General features: G+C 42.1%; 1 protein-coding gene across 1 annotated transcript in view; it reads left to right on the forward strand.

Moving 5' to 3' along the window:
* LOC145403088 (uncharacterized) overlaps positions 1–21857 on the forward strand; it is an 89690-nt gene that overhangs the window by 31756 nt on the left and 36077 nt on the right. Inside the window, exons 5-12 of the mRNA XM_080274920.1 lie at positions 1234–1416; positions 1721–2212; positions 5763–6011; positions 7710–7852; positions 14997–15214; positions 17701–17804; positions 18586–18694; positions 19743–19972. Coding sequence (XP_080131046.1) covers positions 1234–1416; positions 1721–2212; positions 5763–6011; positions 7710–7852; positions 14997–15214; positions 17701–17804; positions 18586–18694; positions 19743–19972 — 1728 coding nt within the window. The remainder of the gene's footprint in view (positions 1–1233; positions 1417–1720; positions 2213–5762; positions 6012–7709; positions 7853–14996; positions 15215–17700; positions 17805–18585; positions 18695–19742; positions 19973–21857) is intronic.

Raw genomic sequence — 21857 nt, forward strand, 5'->3', positions numbered from 1 at the left:
TCTGTAAGATAGGGCAAAGCATGGGGCAGAGAGAATTCGCTGGGTTTCCTGCAGTCAAAAAGGGCACTGCTGCCTGCTCCCAGATTCTCCTGTACTCGGCCCCCTACTGCAGGAACAACCAGAAAGACAGCCTGCTGACACCAGCGCTCCTACTAGAATCGCATATTAAAAGAGACCCTTCCGATTCCCTCTCGTGCAATCACATCCAATACTAAAGAAACACAGCAAGAAGAGAGGCCCCTGTGAGTATCGGATCTACAAGCAACACGATTTGGAGATTCCTGGTGGTGCCCATGGTGTTGTTTGGGGTCTGAGGGGAATCCTACAGTGGATGGATTGAATGAGCAAAATCTTGTCACCCTCTGCAGCCGTGCCCTCCACCCACCTGTCCTATACTGAGCCATGACGTCCCTCAACGCCGCGGCACCTTCCTAGTTCCACCAAATCCTCCAACACGCCTCTGACTGCAGAATTAATTACCACTGTTTTACTGTCTTGGGAGTGGTGAAAACTCCCCCAAAATATTGACGACGAGTTAATGTATACAGTATACTCTCGCGTAGGTGCAGATAATACTGAGAAAGAGTACTAACAAAGGACACAAGGTACCGGTTGCAGCATTCTTCTTGCGTCACAAGACACATGGACATTAACAACTTTCATCGGCAGCTGAACAGGACTGGCGATATACCTGATCAACCAATTATTCTATGGTATGAGCTGAAGCGTTCATTTCTCGCCCTATAAAACAGGGAGAGAACAGTACTTTGACAGGAGCCTCTGAATGACCACCTCGTCCATGCATAGAGTTGGGCTGAAAACATCCTGTGGCTATCTGATTGCAGATGGAGCCACAGAGTGACTGTATCACACCTAGAATTATGAGAAAAAAAAACGCACAACAGTCACCCACATGTGGCGGTGGAGTCATAACGGCATTTCTCTAACTGTGCCAGGAGATGCACTGTGTTCTCCCACACTGAACTTAATATTACTGTATTCAAGTTATACTTAATATTACTGTATTCAAGTTATAACATTCAGCGTGGAGATTCTTCTAGCGAAGAACCCTCACCACACTGGACACTGCATAAATCTCAATTGTGTCCCTCTGCTGTAAATATATAATTTGCTCGGTAGAGAGTGATGTTCATCATTGGCTGGTATTCTGTCAGATATGTTATGAAGTGTGACAGGTGTATTGTGGCAGATGTGACAGGTGTGCTGTGACAGGTATGGTGGTGTGGCAGCGATGTGGAGGGTGACGTAGTGGCGTGGGATACCTCATCGTGGGTGCTTGGGGGTGAGGCAGCATGGGTACACTATTCTCTGCAGCAGTTATGCCAACCTTCACCCAGAAGCATCACCATCTTCCCTGACCGCCTCTCCCTGCACCAGGCCACACACCTGTGTCAGGTAGGTTATGTAAGATGCTTTTGTGTTGGGTTGGCAAATGTGATGTTAATTGTCACTAAATCCTTCCGTCAAAAGACTTATTTTCTGTTACTCGTACCATGTGCAGACGATTTTGTTCAGCTAAGGTGAGACTCTCCAAACCTGAGGGGTTACAAACAGCCTTTATTAATCTCTTCAATACTGCGACGCTCTCCTGTGCTGAACACAGTCATCTGGAAATAGTAAGACTGAAATATGAAAATACGTCACTGAATTGCAGAATTTATGGGGTTAGGTGAGTACTGTCGGATCACAATACCATCAGGTGGTGGGCGGCACTATCCTGGTGCCTACGAGTGAGCAGGAGAACTCGTGGCTCTACCAGGAGACCCAGAACGTGTCGTCCAATTGTTCAGGAGACATCGGGGCAGAATACCTGTGGTTGGGAGCCACAGACGCCGCACAGGAGGATCACTGGACCAGCTTGGCCACAGGAAAGCCATTGTCTTGGATGGGGCCCTGGCGAGGCGATGGCCCGAATGGTGGTACGCAGGAAAACTGTCTGGTGATGCTGTCTGAGAATTTTCCTGGACGCTGGTCTGACATTGCCTGCCTCGACTCCTACTCCTTCTGTGTGCCCTGCGAGTCCCCACGGTCCACCACCATCTATCTGAGGGGTCCGGCGCTCTGTAAGTACTCGCCCTTCAACCACCGCTACTTGCTGGGGGGACTGAGGGAAGGACGACCATCCCTGCAGGGCTTCTTCCACTCTGACATCTACTGGCACAACCGCACCTGGCGCATCCAGTCACTCAAGGTACTCCAGACACACACACACACACACACACACACACACACACACACACACACACACACACACACCTTGTCATAGACCTGGGATCGACGTCACCACCATTTTTGTACTGTTACTTGCAAGAGTTTCGTAAATTTGAGATCCAATATTTCCAATTAGCCATATTTGTGAGAATGTGCTGTATTTAAATTTACCGCGTTAGTCATCCATTTATTCACTTAAGACTAAGGTGGACTGAATAATAGTACTCTGGCTAATACCAAGGGATTTCATTCAGCTGAAAAGAACCATTCCCAACCAAAATATTGACGTTTATTGATTACCTTAGTCATTAATGAAGACAAAGATATTTTATTCTGACTAGTGCCTGGTAACTTTCTCTAGCTGATGGAAAGAATTCAAGGTGAAAATTCGTACCATTGCCTCGACATCTAAGAGGCTTGTCGAAATGAGCTCTTATCCCTTTCGCTCCAGCAGAATGAAACTGTACAGTGTTAGTCAAATAATAATAATAATAATAATCAACATCATCATCATCATCATCATCATCATCATCCGTACCTCCTTTCCCGCCCTAGGGCAGGGTGAGGAGTAGCAATTTCAAGACAGCCCAAATTTGTCCAATCCAAAGGGCCACTCTTCCATTCACTCATCATTCATGCCCCCGGAATCCTGGCTCTATCTGATACACCAAAAACATTCACCACGTTCTGTAGCGTCATATAAACGTATCCGATAGAGTCAATAATAATAATAATAATAATAATAATAATAATACAGATTGTTAGCGGCTCTGGTCTTTGGTCAGTAGTAACAAGAATTAGAAGTCAGTTAGGGTTATTCTTACCATCTTCGCTTTGTTTCGCATTTTCAAAACAGAAACAGTACGTCATGTTTCTGGATCAGCCGTTCGTGTATCGGCAACCTTACATAAAATATCAGCTGGCCTTTGTACTCCCTGTTCCGTCTAAATTTTTCCCGCGTGCCCGAACCAGGGTACTGTTGTGAATCAAAACAGTACACGGCCAATCAGGAAGCAGGGCAGGATAGGCAGGAGCCGGTGATTGGTCAGGAGGGAGTCTGATCATTGGCACGAGGTAGAGACCCTACGGAAAAGGGGGGAAAAATAACCATTAGAAACCCTTTGTCCTTCCCTGAGCAGATCCTTAATTATTTTCAGCTCAGTTGATGGCCACGTAAAGTAAGAGCGGAGGGTTGATTTGGCTGGTAACCAAGAAGACTCATTCTTAGCTCATAATTAAGATTCAGCGAATTAAAAGTAGCCACGGCTTAGTATTCAAGTTGTGGAAATGGCAAAGTTCCTTAAAAAATAATAATAAAAAAATAGAAAGAAAGAAAGATTATAATTGTGTGCTTCGCTCTCCACTGCAAACACTTGATTGTCTATCTATCTATCTATATACCTAGGCTGCTTCCCCCAAGGAAATGGCTGTTTAAACCTTGAATTTAACCACGTCGCTCCCATTACGTACTTTTCATCATATACTAGATACCCTCAGACAACTTCACTCAGTTTGGGAGGGACGTTTAGATGTGGTGGGGTTAAATACTTCCTCAATGAACCCCTTCCACTACACGAGGGCCGTCATTAACTAAGCATAATCCTCCGGAGATAAGAAAGCAAAAAGCACGTCTTCGTATTGATGGGGTCAGGACTCTGATTGGCTGGACTATTCTCAGCTGAAAGAAATCTGGTCTGTGCTTGGAGAGAATATCTACCTGTGTCCATCGCAGTCAAAGGGTCAGTCCAGATGGTGTGGTTCATATACTGTATACAGCGTCTCAAGTCCTGTGTGTTGCGGGGGATGCTCAAGTCTTGTGTATGGCGGGAGTTGCTCAGTTTGCTGGTGTGAGGAGCGCAGATATCTGAGTAACTTTTGAAATCATATCACACCATGTAGCCACTGGACGTAAAAAACAGACACCGTGAAGCATGAAAAAGGATATGGCGAGAAGAAAATAATGAAGGACAAACTCAAATAAGGTTGACTGAGCCGCTTCCGCAACACACGAGAGCCAGAATTTCTCCCATGTGAATAAAAGCGTGTAATGTTAACCGGAATAAAATACCTTAGTGTACCAACTGCAGTGAAATGGTCAGCATATAGAGGTCCTTTACTCTGACTGTTTTAACTTGGCCAGAATTTGTCATCTCTCCATCACGAATGCTAAGCTGTAACAAGAAATCAGTACTAAAATATGGTGCATTACAAACAAGTGCTATGGAAAGGATACAGAGCTGACTGAGCTGAAACAAGGGATTAACAGTAGAATATGGTGCTAGTCACGAAGAAGTGCTATAGAGAGAATGTAGATCTCTGCTATTGCCTTATTCTACCACCGAGCTAAGGGAAATAAGCTGTAAAAAGACGAAAATCTTCACCAAATTGAGGTAGGCAATGTAGTGAAATGTCATACAAAATCCTGGGGTTAGCTGTGTTTTCGGAGGCCTGGCAGGTGAAAAAACTGTCCAGTGATGCATTAAACTTTCTCAGTGCGTTCACGTTCTGTATTTTATTTTTGCTCTCTCTGAACGATCTTACTCAGCAGAAATGATTAGATATGGACATTTAAGATCTAGGTTTTATTAATTCCTTAACTGCAAGAAATCACCTTATAAGTTTAAAGAAATCGTCTGTTATTTGCAAGAAAAATAAAAGTACGTTTTAGTCTTGACAGGTTTTAAAAGAAATCACCTTATTAATGAAATCGTCTGTTATATGCAAGAAAAATAAAAGTAGCCAACGTGTTCGTCTTGACAGGTTTTAATCTGAAAATGCAAAAGTAAGGTCAGGCCCCCAGTACGAAATTTTTTGAAACGAAAAAAAAGAAAATGTTTAACTCTCCAGTGTGGCTGCTGAGTACAGACCCTCGTGGGGGATGCAAGCTAACTAAATCTGACAATTGCAGGTGACCCGTAAATGGCCGTCAAAACTTAGGGCATTGGGTAAACCACAAGACCAGTGGACACGTTATTTTTACCCAGGTCATTTGGTACCTAGAAATGAAACAGGGACTTGGATTGGCAAAGCGATGGCTGTGTGTCGTAGTTTGAGGGAATGTTTGTTGTGTGCTTGTCAACTACGAGGGCCTTCTCTACACCTTCGTGCACTCAGTTTTTGTAATGTAGTCGTAATTCCTTCAACCTTAATTTTGTAATACAGTTGCAATTCCTTCAACTTTAATTTTGAAATACAGTTGCAATTCCTTCAACCTTAATTTTGTAATACAGTTGCAATTCCTTCAACTTTAATTTTGAAATACAGTTGCAATTCCTTCAACCTTAATTTTGTAATACAGTTGCAATTCCTTCAACCTTAATTTTGAAATACAGTTGCAATTCCTTCAACCTTAATTTTGTAATACAGTTGCAATTCCTTCAACCTTAATTTTGAAATAGTTGCAATTCCTTCAACTTTAATTTTGTAATACAGTCGCAGTTCCTTCAACCTTGATTTTGTAATACAGTTGCAATTCCTTCAACCTAAATTTTGTAATACAGTTGCAGTTCCTTTAGCCTTAATTTTGTCAGCATCCTGAGGTAGTGGCGTGGTGGCAGCCCGTGAAAGTGGGGCTCTACCCTTTCGGCACCCATCCGTGGACGCTGGGGGCGGACGTGTGTGGGTGGAGGGTCGGCTCGCGGGTCAACCTCACCCTCTCAGCGTGCCACCAGGGCGAGTTCACGTGCGCTGATGGCTCGTGCATCGACCTGGAGGGGCGCTGCGACCTGCGGATGGACTGCAATGATCAAAGTGACGAAGTGGGGTGCTCCGTCGTGCAGGTATGGCTGGAGTTAAGGTATTTATTGTTTGCGGTATTGTTTGTGGTATTGTGGTATTGTTTGTGGTAGATGGATATGTAGTTCTACCTTCAGTTGGCTCTGCACTGAGTGACAAGGCAAATGGTTTGTGGTAGTCAAGGATGCCACGTACTGCGATGCTTGGTATCCGTATAACCAAATCTAATATGCTACAATCCTGTGTGTGTGTGTGTGTGTGTGTGTGTGTGTGTGTGTGTGTGTGTGTGTGTGTGTGATGAAACTTGGCAGGATGGCTGGAGCTGAATCCCCGAAGGGCCAGATTCAATTTCAAGTCTGTTGATATTTTCTGAAGGGGTATTTTGAACCCAAATAATTGTTCCTACTGATGTTACAATACGCACACGTGTGCGAGATAGCAGGGCATTACCGTGGAGTTTCGTGCGTCTTTGGAGAGAGAGAGAGAGAGAGAGAGAGAGAGAGAGGGGGGGAGTTCATCTACAGTCCAATGTCTATTACCTCACTGATGCTCTGAAGAGATGATTTTATTCAGCAGAAAATGGTGGTAGACGTGGTGGTGTTAGGGTAGTGGCGGTATTGGTGGTAACTGTGGTGGTGATGGTGGGGGTAGCTGTGATGTCGGTGGTGGTGGTGGCGGTAGCGGTGGTAGCTGTGGTGGTGATGGTGGTGGTGGTAGCTGTGGTGATGGTGGTGGTAGCTGTGTTGGTGGTGGTAGTAGTTGTTATGGTGGTGGTGGTGGTAGCTGTGATGATGGTGATGGTGGTGGCAGCTGTGACGATGTTGGTGGTGGCAGCTGTGATGATGATGCTGGTGGTGGAATTAGGTGTGGTGTTGATAGCTGTGATGTGGTGGTGGTGATGGTGGTAGCTGTGGTGGTGCTGGTATTGTTGGTGGTAACTGTGGTGATGATGATGGTGGTGGTAGTGATGGTAGATGTGATGGTGCTGGTGCTGGCGGTGGTGGTGGTGGTGGTTGATGTTCAGAAATGGCTTCCATTTGAGCAAATGATTTGCAGCCTGAGAGGCCCTCAAAGCAGTGACTCCAAAGCACAACGTGGATCAGAGCCGGCTCTTATTTGAACAAATAAGAAGTGGTCCAATAGGGCAGCGAGGCTTTTGTGAATACCTCATAGTTTAATATGTTCAGTCACTGCCACCGGATGTGACTCATAAGGGACTGTAGTGGAAGGAGGGTTGGCGTTTACTGTGCACCTAATAATCCTGAGGGACACAACTGATTACTCCTTCTTTCAGTGTTGGGACCAAGTAACCCAGCCCCAGCCCACTACATTCCCGATGGGCCTGTGAAGGATTGGATAGAGATAGATAGATAGACTAATAGACAGAAAGCTGTGCAGCTTTAATTAAAGAAATTACATAAAGCAGACCTAAAAAGAGCACCCAGAGAGTGTATACATTCGTCTAAGCAATACTTTCCTAGCGATTTACATTGCATATTACTCATTCAAATTATTGTTTAAGCCATATATATATATATATATATATATATATATATATATATATATATATATATATATATATATATATATATATAAGCGACCCAACTAACTTTAATAACATACAGGATATTAACACCTTCCATCCGATGACTTTTTTATTACACCTGCGAATCGTAAAACAAATCCTGGTGCTATATTATTATTATTATTATTATTATTATTATTATCAAATCTTTCTTCAGGTGCCTGCCGGGTACCACAGCGACATTCCACCACCGCCCTCCGACCTGACCCAGCTTCTGCACATCACCCTCCACCTCACCATCATCGCCTTCCCCACCATCGCCACGCAGGACCTCACTTTCACTGCCTCCATGATCCTCAGGTTTGTATAGTCGGTTTATTTCTACCTGGTCCACTATGTTAACTTAGCAGAGATAGGAATGAGTCTCCTTGATTACTAGTCAAGCCCACTTTCCAGTCTAAGTACGCTAATTGGCCATCAATATTGCTGGTGATCTGAGTTCAACGGCTTTTTTTTTTTTTTCCTCTCTGTTCCTTTGCGTGTCCACAAGATGATATCAAAAAGTTGTTGATGGTTTTTAATGAAATTTTGTGGATATATGGATTATAGGCCAACGAGGAGCTGATTCATTTTTAGTGGTGCTTGGAGTTGTTTGGTACAGGCGCTGGTGGAGGTATGAGTTCTGAGTGTTGTCTACTTGTACTCACTACCGTCAGACGATTTTATTCAGCCAAAGGGCCCGGACACACTTGCCCCTGAACATGTGACCGTCAAGAGGTAACGAGGCTCAGGGGTCCGTCCAAAGTTCAAACTCGAATATTGAAGCAGCTCTAACCCGGTGCTTCGTTTCGTCTGGTCGATCACATGCTCGGAGTTAAGTGTGTCCGGGCCGCGAAATTTTTTTTCCTGCCCAGTTCCGTCACTTTGCACATATGGCACGTTGCCCTGTGTTTAGTTTGGCAACGCCGCGCAGCAGTGAGCCATCATCACAATTATTTACCTTTTTTATGCTTGACTATAAATATAATACCTGACTATCTATATTTTACATGGATTGAAAGAATAATAGAGACATAGAGGTCATATAGTTTTCGCTGCCTTAGCTTAAATAAATATAAAAAGGGGCCATACCACTGTCTTCGTCACTCGTCTGCTGAGAGAGAGAGAGAGAGAGAGAGAGAGAGAGAGAGAGAGATTGAAACAGTATAAAATAATAACATGCAGGGTCATTAATAAAAAGTGAGTATGCAAGGAAGATACTCTCTACACTTTGCTAAAATTAGTTATATGCTGATTTAATGAAAATGCGGTACGTCTTAGGGGTGGTACATGACTGTTCGTTGAGAACACTTATCAGTAACATATGTTGTAGGCCTATACTACTTTACCTGTCATTTCTTGTCATTGCTCCCAGACGTACGATTCAATCAGCTGTGTTTACAGGAGAGAGAGAGAGAGAGAGAGAGAGGTTAATGACCCATAATATTTTATCACCTAAAACGCTTTTCATGATCATTCTTAAGGGTTAACCTTGGTAATTTCTGCTGCAAGCTGGGAAATATTGGTATCAATGATGCCTGAATATCAATGTTTCATAAGACATTTTCTTAGGTATATATGTCAGGTTAGATTTCAGATTATTTTCTTGTTTTTTTAGGTATATTAGTAAAATCATTTGTCAGGTTAGATTTCAGATTATTTTCTTGTTTTTCTTAGGTATATTAGTAAAATTATATGTCAGGTTACATTTCAGATTATTTTCATGTTCTCATGGCCTTTATTTCATGTTAAGTATGCTTGAAGGGTTTTTGTATTTGATGAAATGCAAAGCTTTATTTGTTACGGTATAATCTTTATTAAATATTACACAGCACCAGGCACCATATGCTATTTCCCATGTGCTGATGACAGGCATTGGGTCAGACATGAGACATTATAGACCATTGTGTGCAAAATAAGTAAATCAAGAGAAACAAGGAATTAAAAAAATAAACTCACTTAATATATTCTATTTGGTAATAGCATTGGGCTGGGAACACATTTGCTGATCTTCAGTGAGGGACTGAATGTAAAATAATGATTGGAAAATAAGCAATTATTGTTGTCATATTAAGGGTCTACTTTGTTGTTCGTGAATAATCTCAGACAGTCTGTGCAACTGACCCAGTGATGCGCCATTGCCGATTGTAAACACAGCTGATTGAATCGTACGTCTGGGAGCAATGACAAGAAATGACAGGGAAAGTAGTATAGGCCTACAACATATGTTACTGATAAGTGTTCTCAACGAGCAGTCATGCACCACCCCTAAGACGTACCGCATTTTCATTAAATCAACATATAACTAATTTTAGCAAAGTGTAGAGAGTATCTTCTCTCTCTCTCTCTCTCACTCTCAGCAGACGAGTGACGAAGTAAAGACAGTGGTATGGCCCCTTTTTATATTTATTTAAGCTAAGGCAGCGAAAACTATATGACCTCTATGTCTCTATTATTCTTTCAATCCATGTAAAATATAGATAGTCAGGTATTATATTTATAGTCAAGCATAAAAAAAGTAAATAATTGTGATTAATACTAAACCTGGCATCCGATATGGCTCACTGCTGCGCGGCGTTGCCAAACTAAACACAGGGCAACGTTGCCATATGTGCAAAGTGACGGAACTGGGCAGGAAAAAAAATTTCGCGTCCGGGCCCTAAGAGACACATTATGTATTGATAGGCTTATAAACTCTGTCTATTATCCCCTTCAGTCCGATGTCATCACTCTTATTTCACGCTTGCTAATACCAGACAATTTTATTTAACACAAGAAAGGCCTCTCCAAATAAGCGGGTTCACGGAGGCTATGTAAACTACCGTAAACCAGACCTTTCCATTTCAAAAGACCTGTGGTAAAATAAAACTGTTTGGACGTGACTAGAAGAAAAATTAGAAATACTTTCTAGATTTGAAAATATTAAACTTCCCAGAACCGTATTTACATTCGCTTTGGATATTTCGTTACAACAATTTATTTCGCCTGTTATATCTTTGTTCTCTTGTACGTTATTAAACAGTTTTGTGGATTCAAAAACTATAAATTGCGAATAAAATTGACGTATAGTGCTCATGTACGTAGCTAAGGGAGATGTGTAACGAAATGTCCAAACCCGCATGACACACGACCCTCAGTTTAAATAATACGGCTTTTAGATCCTTTTCTCCTAGCACCTCTTCCTTAGCGATTTGTTTTTGGATATGGCTGGATGATATCCATTTGTATTATTCATGCAGAGTATGACGATGTTTGAAGGATTTATATACCGCAGAACAGGACAGTAAGGTTTAAGAAGCAAAATAAATCTCTTAGGGAAGAATGTTTGAGGTGTAAGAAATTTTCAAATCGCTTAGGAAAGGGTGTTTGAGGTGTAAGAAGCAAAATAAATCGCTTAAGAAAGGGTGTTTGAGGTGTAAGAAATTTTCAAATCGCTTAGGAAAAGGTGTTTGAGATGTAAGAAGAAAAACAAATCGCTCAGGAAAGTGTGTTTGAGGTGTAAGAAGCAAAATAAATCGCTCAGGAAAGGGTGTTTGAGGTGTAAGAAGTAAAACAAATCGCTTAGGAAAGGGTGTTTGAGGTGTAAGAAGCAAAATAAATCGCTTAGGAAAGGGTGTTTGAGGTGTAAGAAGCAAAATAAATAGCTTAGGAAAGGGTGTTTGAGGTGTAAGAAATTTTCAAATCGCTTAGGAAAAGGTGTTTGAGGTGTAAGAAGCAAAATAAATCGCTTAGGAAAGGGTGTTTGAGATGTAAGAAGCAAAACAAATCGCTCAGGAAAGTGTGTTTGAGGTGTAAGAAGCAAAATAAATCGCTTAGGAAAGGGTGTTTGAGGTGTAAGAAGTAAAACAAATCGCTTAGGAAAGGGTGTTTGAGGGCTTCATAACGCAACCATAATACGGGCCTGTCAAATGGCGGGAAATATGAATACAGTACTACACGTTGAAGGCTGGTCACTTTCAACATCTTCGGCCTGAGGACATAATATTTTACTCTTACTACTGATAGGAAACGTTAGGAGAAACACACTGAGGTGGTTTGGTCATATGGAGAGGATGGAGAGTGAGAGACTGACGAGAAGAGTGTATGTGAGTGCTCTGGAGGAGGGGAGAGAGAGGACGAGAAGAGTGTGTGTGAGTGATGTGGAGGAGGGGAGAGGGAGGGGGAGGCCAAGGTTGAGATGGAGGGATGGAGTGGAGAGGTATATGAGAGGGGAGTGAGCTGGGAGCAGGGCAGTGAAATGGCTGGGGACAGAGCGACATGAGGCGAATTGTTTGTGGTCACCCGGTATGGGATCAAGGCATCTGGCGATAAATAGATAGATTACCTCAAGACGGTATGAAAGACGTCGAACTGCGCAGGTCAGATGTAGCCATTATTATCCACTTCAGTATTACAATGTTCTTCTCAGCTTAATAGAGTTGTATGGAAATAGTAAAGTTTATCAGAATTCAAGTTTGCCTGCATTTTCAAAGGATTGCAAGATCGTCTCCACACACACACACACACACACACACACACACACACACACATGTAGTGCCACAAATTTAATATTCATGTATGTGTTTAGAGGTACTGTAATTTTTAAGTTAGATAGGGTGTAACCTGAATACTAGTCTATAAATTCCTATCCTAAGTAGTAATTCATATGTTAATGATTAATGTAGGGTTAACTTTATTTTTATATGTATGCATTTCTGTATCTATGCACTGGGTGATGTAACTGTGGATGTTGAGCTATGGGAATTCCTCCGTCTGGTCGAGTAATGAATAACAGATGCTCGCAGCTTTTCTGTTTGTCGTTGTTGGGCGCCGAGTTTAAACCTTAAGCAGAGTAATGATGAATATACAATTCCTTCCGTATCCTAGTTGTGAAATGCTTACTAATGAAGCTGCTAGAACCCAAATATGTAAGATTAACAGTCAAAAAGGCCTAAATAATGTCATTTGTGAGGATTTAATAGTCCCGCTTACCTTAACCGTCACTAGATGGCATAAGCTGCCCCAAAATTCAAGGCGGGATAGTGGTAAAATCAGTGTCTAAATTAAGTAAGGATTGAATCCCAAGTTTTCCCCAATTCAGTCAAAAGTCCTGGCGTCATGGGTACACTGCTAAATAAATTGTGAAGAGAATTGAAACCCACCATATTTAAAAAACACCACCTCATTTGACCTAGCAGTGGCGTCCCAAGCGTACCCAGGAAGCCATTCGCTGCCCAGACATCGTGTATAATGGACATTGATTCAGTCCCCAGACACCGGCGACGTCAGTGTGAGCACGAGGCCTTCCCGTGGTATTGTCCATAGACTTGAACATACACACGTACACTACCCATGAATTATTTTATAAACCAAATGTAATTGAACTAGTATCATTGATCTATCAAGTGAATTTTGTTTGCAGATAAGGATTAGAAATTTAAAAGTGATGTGATCTGGTAACGGAAAGGCGAAATTTAAATCCATTAACCATTTTCTTTCTCTTAAATTAATGTTAGGAAATTAGGAGCGTGGAAGGGAACGTAGTGGTTGTGAGCAATAATGTAATTTTGAATTGTACCTCGAGGCTACACAAGCCCGAGTGATTATGTATTCTTGGTGATTATGCAGTTTTTGAATTGTACCTCGAGGCTACACAAGCCCGAGTGATTATGCATTTTTGGTGATTATGTAGTAATGATGATTAAGAACTATTAATAATTGTGAATTGAAAGTGTTTGTGGATTATCGAGAATTACATGATGAGAGTATACTATTCGGACGAGATAGAACACGAGTAATTATTTTTTTTATTGGTTCGAGGCTAGGCCAGCCCGAAAAGACAACCCAAGCTCGTAAAAAGGTCCCTGTCTTGAGGCTATTGTCGAGCCCAAGAATAACTGACAAAAAGAAAGTAAGGTACAATGACCTCATAAATCGCTTGTATGTATCAAATTGTTTTCGCCTGGTGACAATGTTGGAGGAATGATCACCCAAACCATGGTTTTGATGTACAATCTTTTCATATGACAAAGGGTCATGTAATTAAAAATGTCTTTTTTTGAAAACCAACATAAAGTTATTAGAGTAGAGTAAAGTATATATCATCTTTCTTTCTTGGTGTACCTACTCAAGGGAATTATGTCCTCATGCCTAATTCACTCCCCTTCCAATTCAAGATTCCTTCGCTGAGGGAACGACGACCACCTGTGGTACTGACTAAATCTAGGCTCGGCCAAAAACTACAAACGCTACCAAAATTTTCTTAAACAATTATCATCTACCATACTAAGTCAAAATACCACCCCCTCCCCTCTTTTGTTTTATTGAAGTGAATTTCTTTTTTTTTTATTAACCAAGGAGGGGAGACTAAGTCGAGTACCACCTGTATTATCAATGGGTAAGTTGACCAGTACCAACAACCGGTAAGATTATAAATCTCTAGCATTACACTGGTGTCAACCGGTGGGGATAAAATTACTGGTATTACACTGGTGGCAATACCGGTGGGATAGTAAATTCTTACCATTACACACACACACACACACACACACACACAGATACAGTTTGATGTGGAGGCCATAAAATACAACATCGGATTAAAGGGAAGAAGTTACATAAAATCATCAGGAGAAAGAATAAAACAGAGAATTCCTTGATCGTATTCGAGGCGGTGACTAAGATTATGTGCAGAAAGCAAGACTATCTATCTATCTATCTATTGCCGACCGCCTTAATCCTGTAAAGGGTGGCCACAAAAAATCGCCTCCATGTCGCCCTGTCCCCCGCCATTTCATTGCCCCGGTCCCAGCTCACACCCCCCTCTCTCATATACCTCTCCACTCCATCCCTCTATCTCATCCTTGGCCTCCCCTGCCCTCTCCCTCCACATCACCTACATACACCCTCTTAGTCAGTCTTTCATTTTCCATTCTCTCCACATGTCCAAACCACCTCATCGTATTTCTCCTAATTTTCTCAGTCACATCCACATCCACCCCACAATATTCTTTCACTTCTTCATTCGTTAGCCTGTCCCTCTATGCCATTCCACATGACCCTCTCAGGTAACTCATTTCCACTGCTCTCACTCTTGACTTGTGTCACTCTGACAAGGTCCAAGCTTCACTTCCGAAAGTTAGAGTTGGTATCACAAGTGACAATACTGTTATGTAGTAACTTTATCACTTCCATGCTCACTTCCCTGTATCTTATCACTGCTTTCAAGGAACCAGCAACCTTTCTTCCTTGTTGTACCCTTTCAAGTACTTCATCCTCCAAACCTCCATCCTTACTCATCACACTACCTAAGTACTTAAATGCACTCACATTTTCCATTTCCTCCTCATCCAACCTCACTGTACATTCACTGATTTCATTTCTCTCGACGACCATAGCTTTACTCTTTCCCACATTCATCTTTAGATTCCGTTTCTTACACACTCTCCCAAACTCATCCACAAGACTAAAATATAAAATACATTATTAGTCTCAGATGGCGGGACACACGACTGCAGTTCCGCAACCTGAAGGCGGATCGCTCCCTTAATCTGCTGTCCCATGAAACTGTGTCTGAGATTTGGACGCCAACTGTGTTCTTCAGCAACGCTCTGGGCAATTTGTTTTCGAACTTCGATCTGGGCGCGCGTGTGGAGTGCATACGGCAGGGGCCATCCACACTGGGCCCGCCTGACTTGCCCGATGAAGGTGAGAGAGAGACAGATAGACATAGACAAACACTGAAATGGAACGGGAGGGAAGGAAAGAGAGGGAGGGAAGAGAGAAAAGGGAGAGATGCAGGGACATGAAGGGAAGGACGGACACACGGATAGAGTAACTACCTGATTAAGAGACAGACAGACAGACAAAGACTGTGATGTGTTTAGCAGGTGTATGAGCGAGTATTAACGTATAAGCGAGGCAGTTTTATATATACACAACTTAGACTTAAAGAGTTTATAAATATAGTAAGAGACACTTCAATATTTACTTTAGTTTGGCTATGATGTGTGTGGTAGGCATATGAGTGAAATACAGGGTGTCCCCCAGAAAGGTTTATTTTTATTTTTCTATAGCACTAAAGCTATAAAACATAGAGCTGTGAAATTTTGACAACAAATAAACAACACATTAACATTTTACTCTAATTTGATTAGAATTCACAATCCGAACTATGTCAATATCATGATTATTATGGGCGCTGCGCGGTGTGAATGCCATGCTCGATATGAGCGCCACGGCGGACAAGGCATTCTCTAACTCTCACAGGAAAGTTCTAGACTACTGCCTTGCATGTGTCAGCAGTAATGGTTCTCATGAACACCTCGATCTCATTCTTGAGCTCAGGGACTGAGCCAGGGTTGTTCCGGTACACACTGTCTTTAGCGTAACCCCACAAAATTAAGTCGAACGGGATGAGGTCAGGCGAATGTGGAGCCCAGATGTAAGAAGTTTTCTGGGAAATGATCTGGTCCCTAAACTTCTCAGAAGATTTCTAGTCTCAGTTGCTGTGTGGGGTGTCGCCCCATCCTGCGGGAACCACTTCATGTTCAAGGTCAAGCGACGGCTACGAAAGCAAGCACAAAATTTCCTTATGACGCCGCGATAGTTCGCCAGATTAACCATCACTGCATTCTCGTCGTCATCCTCGAACCAGAAGGGTCCGATGATCCCTTTAGTGCTTAGTGCACACCAGGCAGTGCACTTCTTGCTATGGAGTGGCCTTGTGGCTACAAAATCAGTAGGCTCTGTCCCCCCAAAGCACGGTTCTGGCTGTTCACTACGCCATCCAAATGAGAATGTGCCTCCTCTGAGAAACGAACGTTTTTTAACCCATTCTTCGTCCTCTTCCTGCATTTGGTTATACCATTCACATATTTGGACACGCAGGGCCTTGGCATTATCAGTCAGAGTCTGCTTTATCTGAATTTTATACGAGTATGACTCGAGGTCCTGTCGCAAGATTCTTTGGACAGGAGATTTTGACATGCCAAGTTCTTGCGAACGCCTACGAAGCGATTTCTTCGGACTTCGCGACGCTTACTTACTGACCGACTCTGTGTTTGCTTCGGTAAGAACAGATTTCTTTCTTCCAGAATTTCCACAGTTTTGGCAGGTTCCATGGCTTTCAAATTTCTGGACAATTTTCTTGCTTGCTGGTATAGATGGGTCATTCGGTATTCTCTCTGAGTTTGTACTAATGATTTAGTCTGTAGGTAAAATTTCACAATTTTTGTTCGCTGCTCAGCTGAGTGTCATGGCTGAGCTAGGATGACAACAATTTCAGGAAAGGAACTCCCACTTGTCTAGAACACAACCTAAAAAAAAAAAGTTGTTTAGTGAAATACATCATAAGTATTTCAAAAATAAAAAGTTAACCTTTCTTGGGGACACCCTGTACAAGGCTATGCAGGCAATCGTGAGCACAGTCTATCTCAAGAAAGCTTGTGAATGTGATGCAAAGCTTTAAAAATTACTCGTTCTGTGAAGTGTTTTGATAGCCTTTGAGTGAAAATAAACAAGCGATCTTATACACAACTCAGGCTCTAGAAATTAGTGCATACAACCCTTTCATGCACCGTTGTTCCTGTACTGTACACCTTCCCCAAAAAGTATCGTCACTCTAAGAGCACATATCATTCTGAAACATGGGTGAAGCATTGTGGCATATGGGGCATCCTGTAATTATAAGTGTAAATATTTAGAAATTATTAGAACTCAAACTTGCAAAAAGATTCACTTACTGGGTGGTATATGTTTTGAGGCACCACATTTATAGACTCATGTGTGTCTGCGCAAGTTGATCATTTTCACAGCCTTCGTTCCCAAAGGAGCCGATAATTTTCTGGGAGGGTGGAGGTTGGTGCTGGGGAGGGAGCCTTCGCGCGGTGGCACTGACGTAACTGGATGGCTCCGCTGCCTGATTATGTAAACGACCCTGAACTCCCTCCCTATTTTCTGAAAGGGAGATGGCAGACTGCAGGAGGGAGAAACTTCAGCCCGCAGTCTGCGTGGATGGGTTGTGTATGGCGGTGTATGGGTGAAGATAAAGGCGTGTGAGTGAAGGTAGAGGGAAAACAAGTAAAACTATACACAACTCAGGCTCAAGAAGTTACTGAATATTGCCCCCCCCCCTTTTTTTTTTTTGTCTTTGGTGCTGCACTGTACGCTTCGTGGTGGTGTGTGTGCGCCAGTCAACCTCTTCTCTGGAGCCGAAAACAGCCTTCAGATGACCCAGCTCTACACAGCCTCTTACAACTGTGACTTCGATCTCATTAGGTTTCCCTTCGACTCCCAAGTAAGTATCAGGTGGCGTGTAACTCTGTCCGTAGCATGTTCTGAGGTTTGGTTAGAGGTCGTTTGTTTAGACCAACTTGCAATGTTAGGTTTTGTAACTCTGTCTGCCTATTGCCTTACATTCAATTCTTGTGGTTGGTCAGATTGGGTTAGGTTAGGTTAGATGTTGAATTAAATAAAGTCAAGATAGTTTTTGTTGGGTTATGTTAGGTTAGATTAGGTTTGTCTAAGTCACAGTAACTTGAGTTTGGGTAGACTGGGTTGGGTGTCCTTTGTACACTTTAAGTTAGGTCAGATTTGGTCGTTTTGAGTTGGGTTAGGTTAGATTACGTTAGACTGAGTTGGCTCATGTTGGTTTAGGTGAGGTTAAATTAAATTTAAGTCTGGTTATGTAGGTAAGGTTTCGTTAGGCCAATGTTAAGGTTGGTATTACTGATTTACAATAGCTTAGGATACGCCAGGTTAGGTTAGGTTTGGATGAAATTGCAACAGAATGCGCAGGGAAGTATTTCAATTCAATTCAGTTCAATAATCTAGTAACAATCTAGTTTACAGCTCGGCATTCACACTGTAGAGATGGCAATTTTAGGCCAAGTTAGAGCAAAAGAGTACTTTATTTTATATTTAGCCGGGCTAGATCATTCATTGTTTTGATTGTGTACTGGACTAGCAGTATGGGAGATTTCGTAGCCCGTCATTATTTCGGGAAATGGCGGACAAACGGATTACCGCCAATTTCAAACTTAAGTTAATAATACAAACTTTTCTTACCTCTTGGCTAGCTGTGTCGACTGCGGTTCTCTTTGGTCTCCGCTGCATCGTCCTACATGGTACTGGACCCCGGGGATGCAGCCTACACCGGTCCAGCCTACCTTATTGAGTATCAGATCGGTTAGTTCACGATACACACTGTCCTAACGGGAAGAGGGTTGAGGATGGGCTGGGAATGTTGTGTCTTCTGTGTGTGTGTGTGTGTGTGTGTGTGTGTGTGTGTGTGTGTGTAACCTCCCCTCGTCTCCCCTCACCTAATTTCTCTTCACTTTTTACAATAGCTCACTCATCCTTCACCTCGCTTCACCATAACGCACCTCACTTCACTTCGCTTTAGTCATCTTAGTGGCTCACTCACACTTCACCTCACCTCATCTCTCCATACCACACCTCACCCTACCTAACAGTTCAAATCACCTCACAGTCCTTATAACTCATTTCACACCTACCTTCACCTCTCCTCACACCTCTCCACACCTCATCTCACACCTCTTCTAAACTCACACTTTACGTCATTTGTATTTTATTCTTCCTTTTACCAGACTAAATATTTCAACTTGGGAGACATTTTTCGAATGGGGAGAGGAGGGTGGGGGCTAGATTTAACATTCATTAATCCTTTCACAGCAAGAGATCCTTCGTAACCTGCCAAAAAAAAATCTGGAAATAAGAATATATTGTAAAACTGATGGAAAAGATGTACTCGTGGTGAAGGACAAAACTGGGATTGGCGCTGCGCTAACTCGGGACAAATCAGCCCATCGAGTTGCTCCTCCTCACTTGTCCTTTCATTATCAGCATCATCCTGACCTAAACTATGCTAATTAGCCCTAACGTAGACATAACCTAACCCAGCCTAATTTTCCATATGGTTGTGGTGTGACCTAATTTTCCAGAATCGTATGGTTATGGTGGTGTCTACAACAACAGCCGGAGTTTAAAAAGTTGAAATGTCACAGTTGAATAAGGAGGTCGAGATAATGTCTAGCTTCCTTCCCTGACATCTCTGGACATGAGATTCAGAGATATTTATAAACTACCCAGCACCAAATCCGGACAGCCACTGCCAATTTTATCCACAGAGATTTGCTAAAGATGTCAGTATTTAGCGATTTTTTACCCTTACCGATGTACTGTACTGCCTTCTCTATTCCCGTTTTCTTCCCAGGCGATGTAAAGATGTACCCGACTCAGGACTACCACGATGACTTCGCTAGTGTGGACGTGGAGGTGATTTTCGTGCGACGGTATAACTTCTACGTGCTTACCCTCTACGTGCCCACCACACTCCTCATCCTCATCGCATACTCGACCTTCTTCTTCAACCCGGAGGATTTCAATTCACGTATCACCGTCGCCATCACCTCGCTCTTGGTGCTGACGTCACTTTTCACACAGGTAAGGTTCATTTCTGCAACCCATTTCTCTTCTGCAGTCTCGTTGTAGCCATCAGCCATTTTGTTACACTGCCCCCACCCACAAAAGCTCTCAGAATCTACACCAGTCTTTATAATAATCCAATCTAATCATCTTTCTGTCTACTCATCCATCTTATACACTTCCTTAAAAAGATATATATTGGTAAACACTTCGCGAGAGACAGTCTTGACACCACTGATGATGACTATGACAAAGTACCCGATGATTCCACTCCATTTTAGTAAACAGGCTTTCATAAGGATGCATCATATCGTGTGCTTGTGTTATCGCGAGTTGTACTGTTTATTTTGAATATCACCGGAGCCCTCCAATTTTTGGAGCTCGTGTACTACCTCACTCTCACCACCTCAACCACACTCTTCAGTCCTAACAACTTACCTCATCATTGCTGCCATCATTTTGCTTGGAACGGTAGATATATAAGACAGGGAAGCGGTTGCATTGTATTCTTAAAACATTAATCGTGAAGAGGAAGGCAAAGGCCAGGTAATATTCAACGACAGTTCCGAAGCACATTACGAAGAAGAAACACGTCTGTAATATGGTATGCAAACTAACCAAATCCAATAGCCAAAAGCGATCCACAGGTACCTGCCAAAATTTGAGGCTTCTCTTCGCTATTTCAAGTTTTAAATACATGGCCGTTACTTAATCACTTCAGCCCGAGGACAGCTTTTATATTTCTGTTTTTGCTGCTGTTGATTTAATTTAAAATGAGGAGGACTTAATGGGAATGGGTTAATGAAGGTTATATCTTACCCATCCAGTTTGAAAATCTTGTTGTAAGCATATAAGAACTGTCTGGAGATAGCAAGAATATAGTAAAAAAAAAAAAAAACTGGATTCAAATGTCAAAGGAACTGAATAGCCTATCCTGTTATATCTTACCCATCCAGTCTGAAAATCTTGTTGCAGGCATATAGAAGAACTGTCTGGAGATGGCAAGAATAACTTAAAAAAAAAAAAAAAAAGCATTCAAATGTCTAAGGAACTGAATAGCCTATCCTGTGGGCTATCGTGAAACTGGGAGTCGTATTCTAAATGGCTTTGAAGATTTCTCAACCCCTGTACCTTAGCGACATTTCCCTCACATTACATCTGAATATCGTGTTGTATTTTATTGATGCAAACTAGGTCGATATCAAAAGTTATAAACAGCATAGAAGAGAATGTCAAGGTGTAGTTTGCAGAATATATTAAGGTGTAGTTTGCAGAATAAATTGCTAAGAAATAGAACAGGTTGACTAATGTGGTTGGTCAAGATTATTCAGTTTGGTGATTTGGATTTCATTAACAGACCTTTATGATCTAAAAACCCATTGATGTCACAAAAACAACCCCGCTGATACCACCACACCATTCCCGAGTGAGAAAGCTCTAGCATGTATTCAGTATGGACGGTTGGCATTAGTATCGATGTAGTGACATGGGAAGTGGCACGTAGGAGGACTGTTGGGCCTCAGAAAATGGATTGTCAAGTGTAATCCCAGAGTCGACTGCAAATTTCCTTGGTTGTTGCTGTATCCAAGACAACAAATTTACGACCTCGTAGGAATATGGGGTTACTTCTATGTATACTCGTTTATTATTTATTTATTTATTTATTTTTTTGTCGAGGCGAAGATGCAGTTGACAGGTTAGTGATGATTGGCTGAGTGCAACATGTCCAAATAACATCATCGTATTTCAAATAATTTCCACAGCGAACACTGCAACGATTACCACAACAATGTTATTCAAATGTGTTGCATTCAGCCAATCATCACCAACTTGTCAAGTGCATCTTTGCCTCGATTGAAAATAAATAAATAAATAAATAAAAAGCTGAGTGTAAGCCATGAGT

The sequence above is a fragment of the Coenobita brevimanus genome, chromosome 60, assembly GCF_032717465.1.
Source record: "Coenobita brevimanus isolate Jiangsu-jjx chromosome 60, ASM3271746v2, whole genome shotgun sequence".
Classification (NCBI taxonomy): domain Eukaryota; kingdom Metazoa; phylum Arthropoda; class Malacostraca; order Decapoda; family Coenobitidae; genus Coenobita; species Coenobita brevimanus.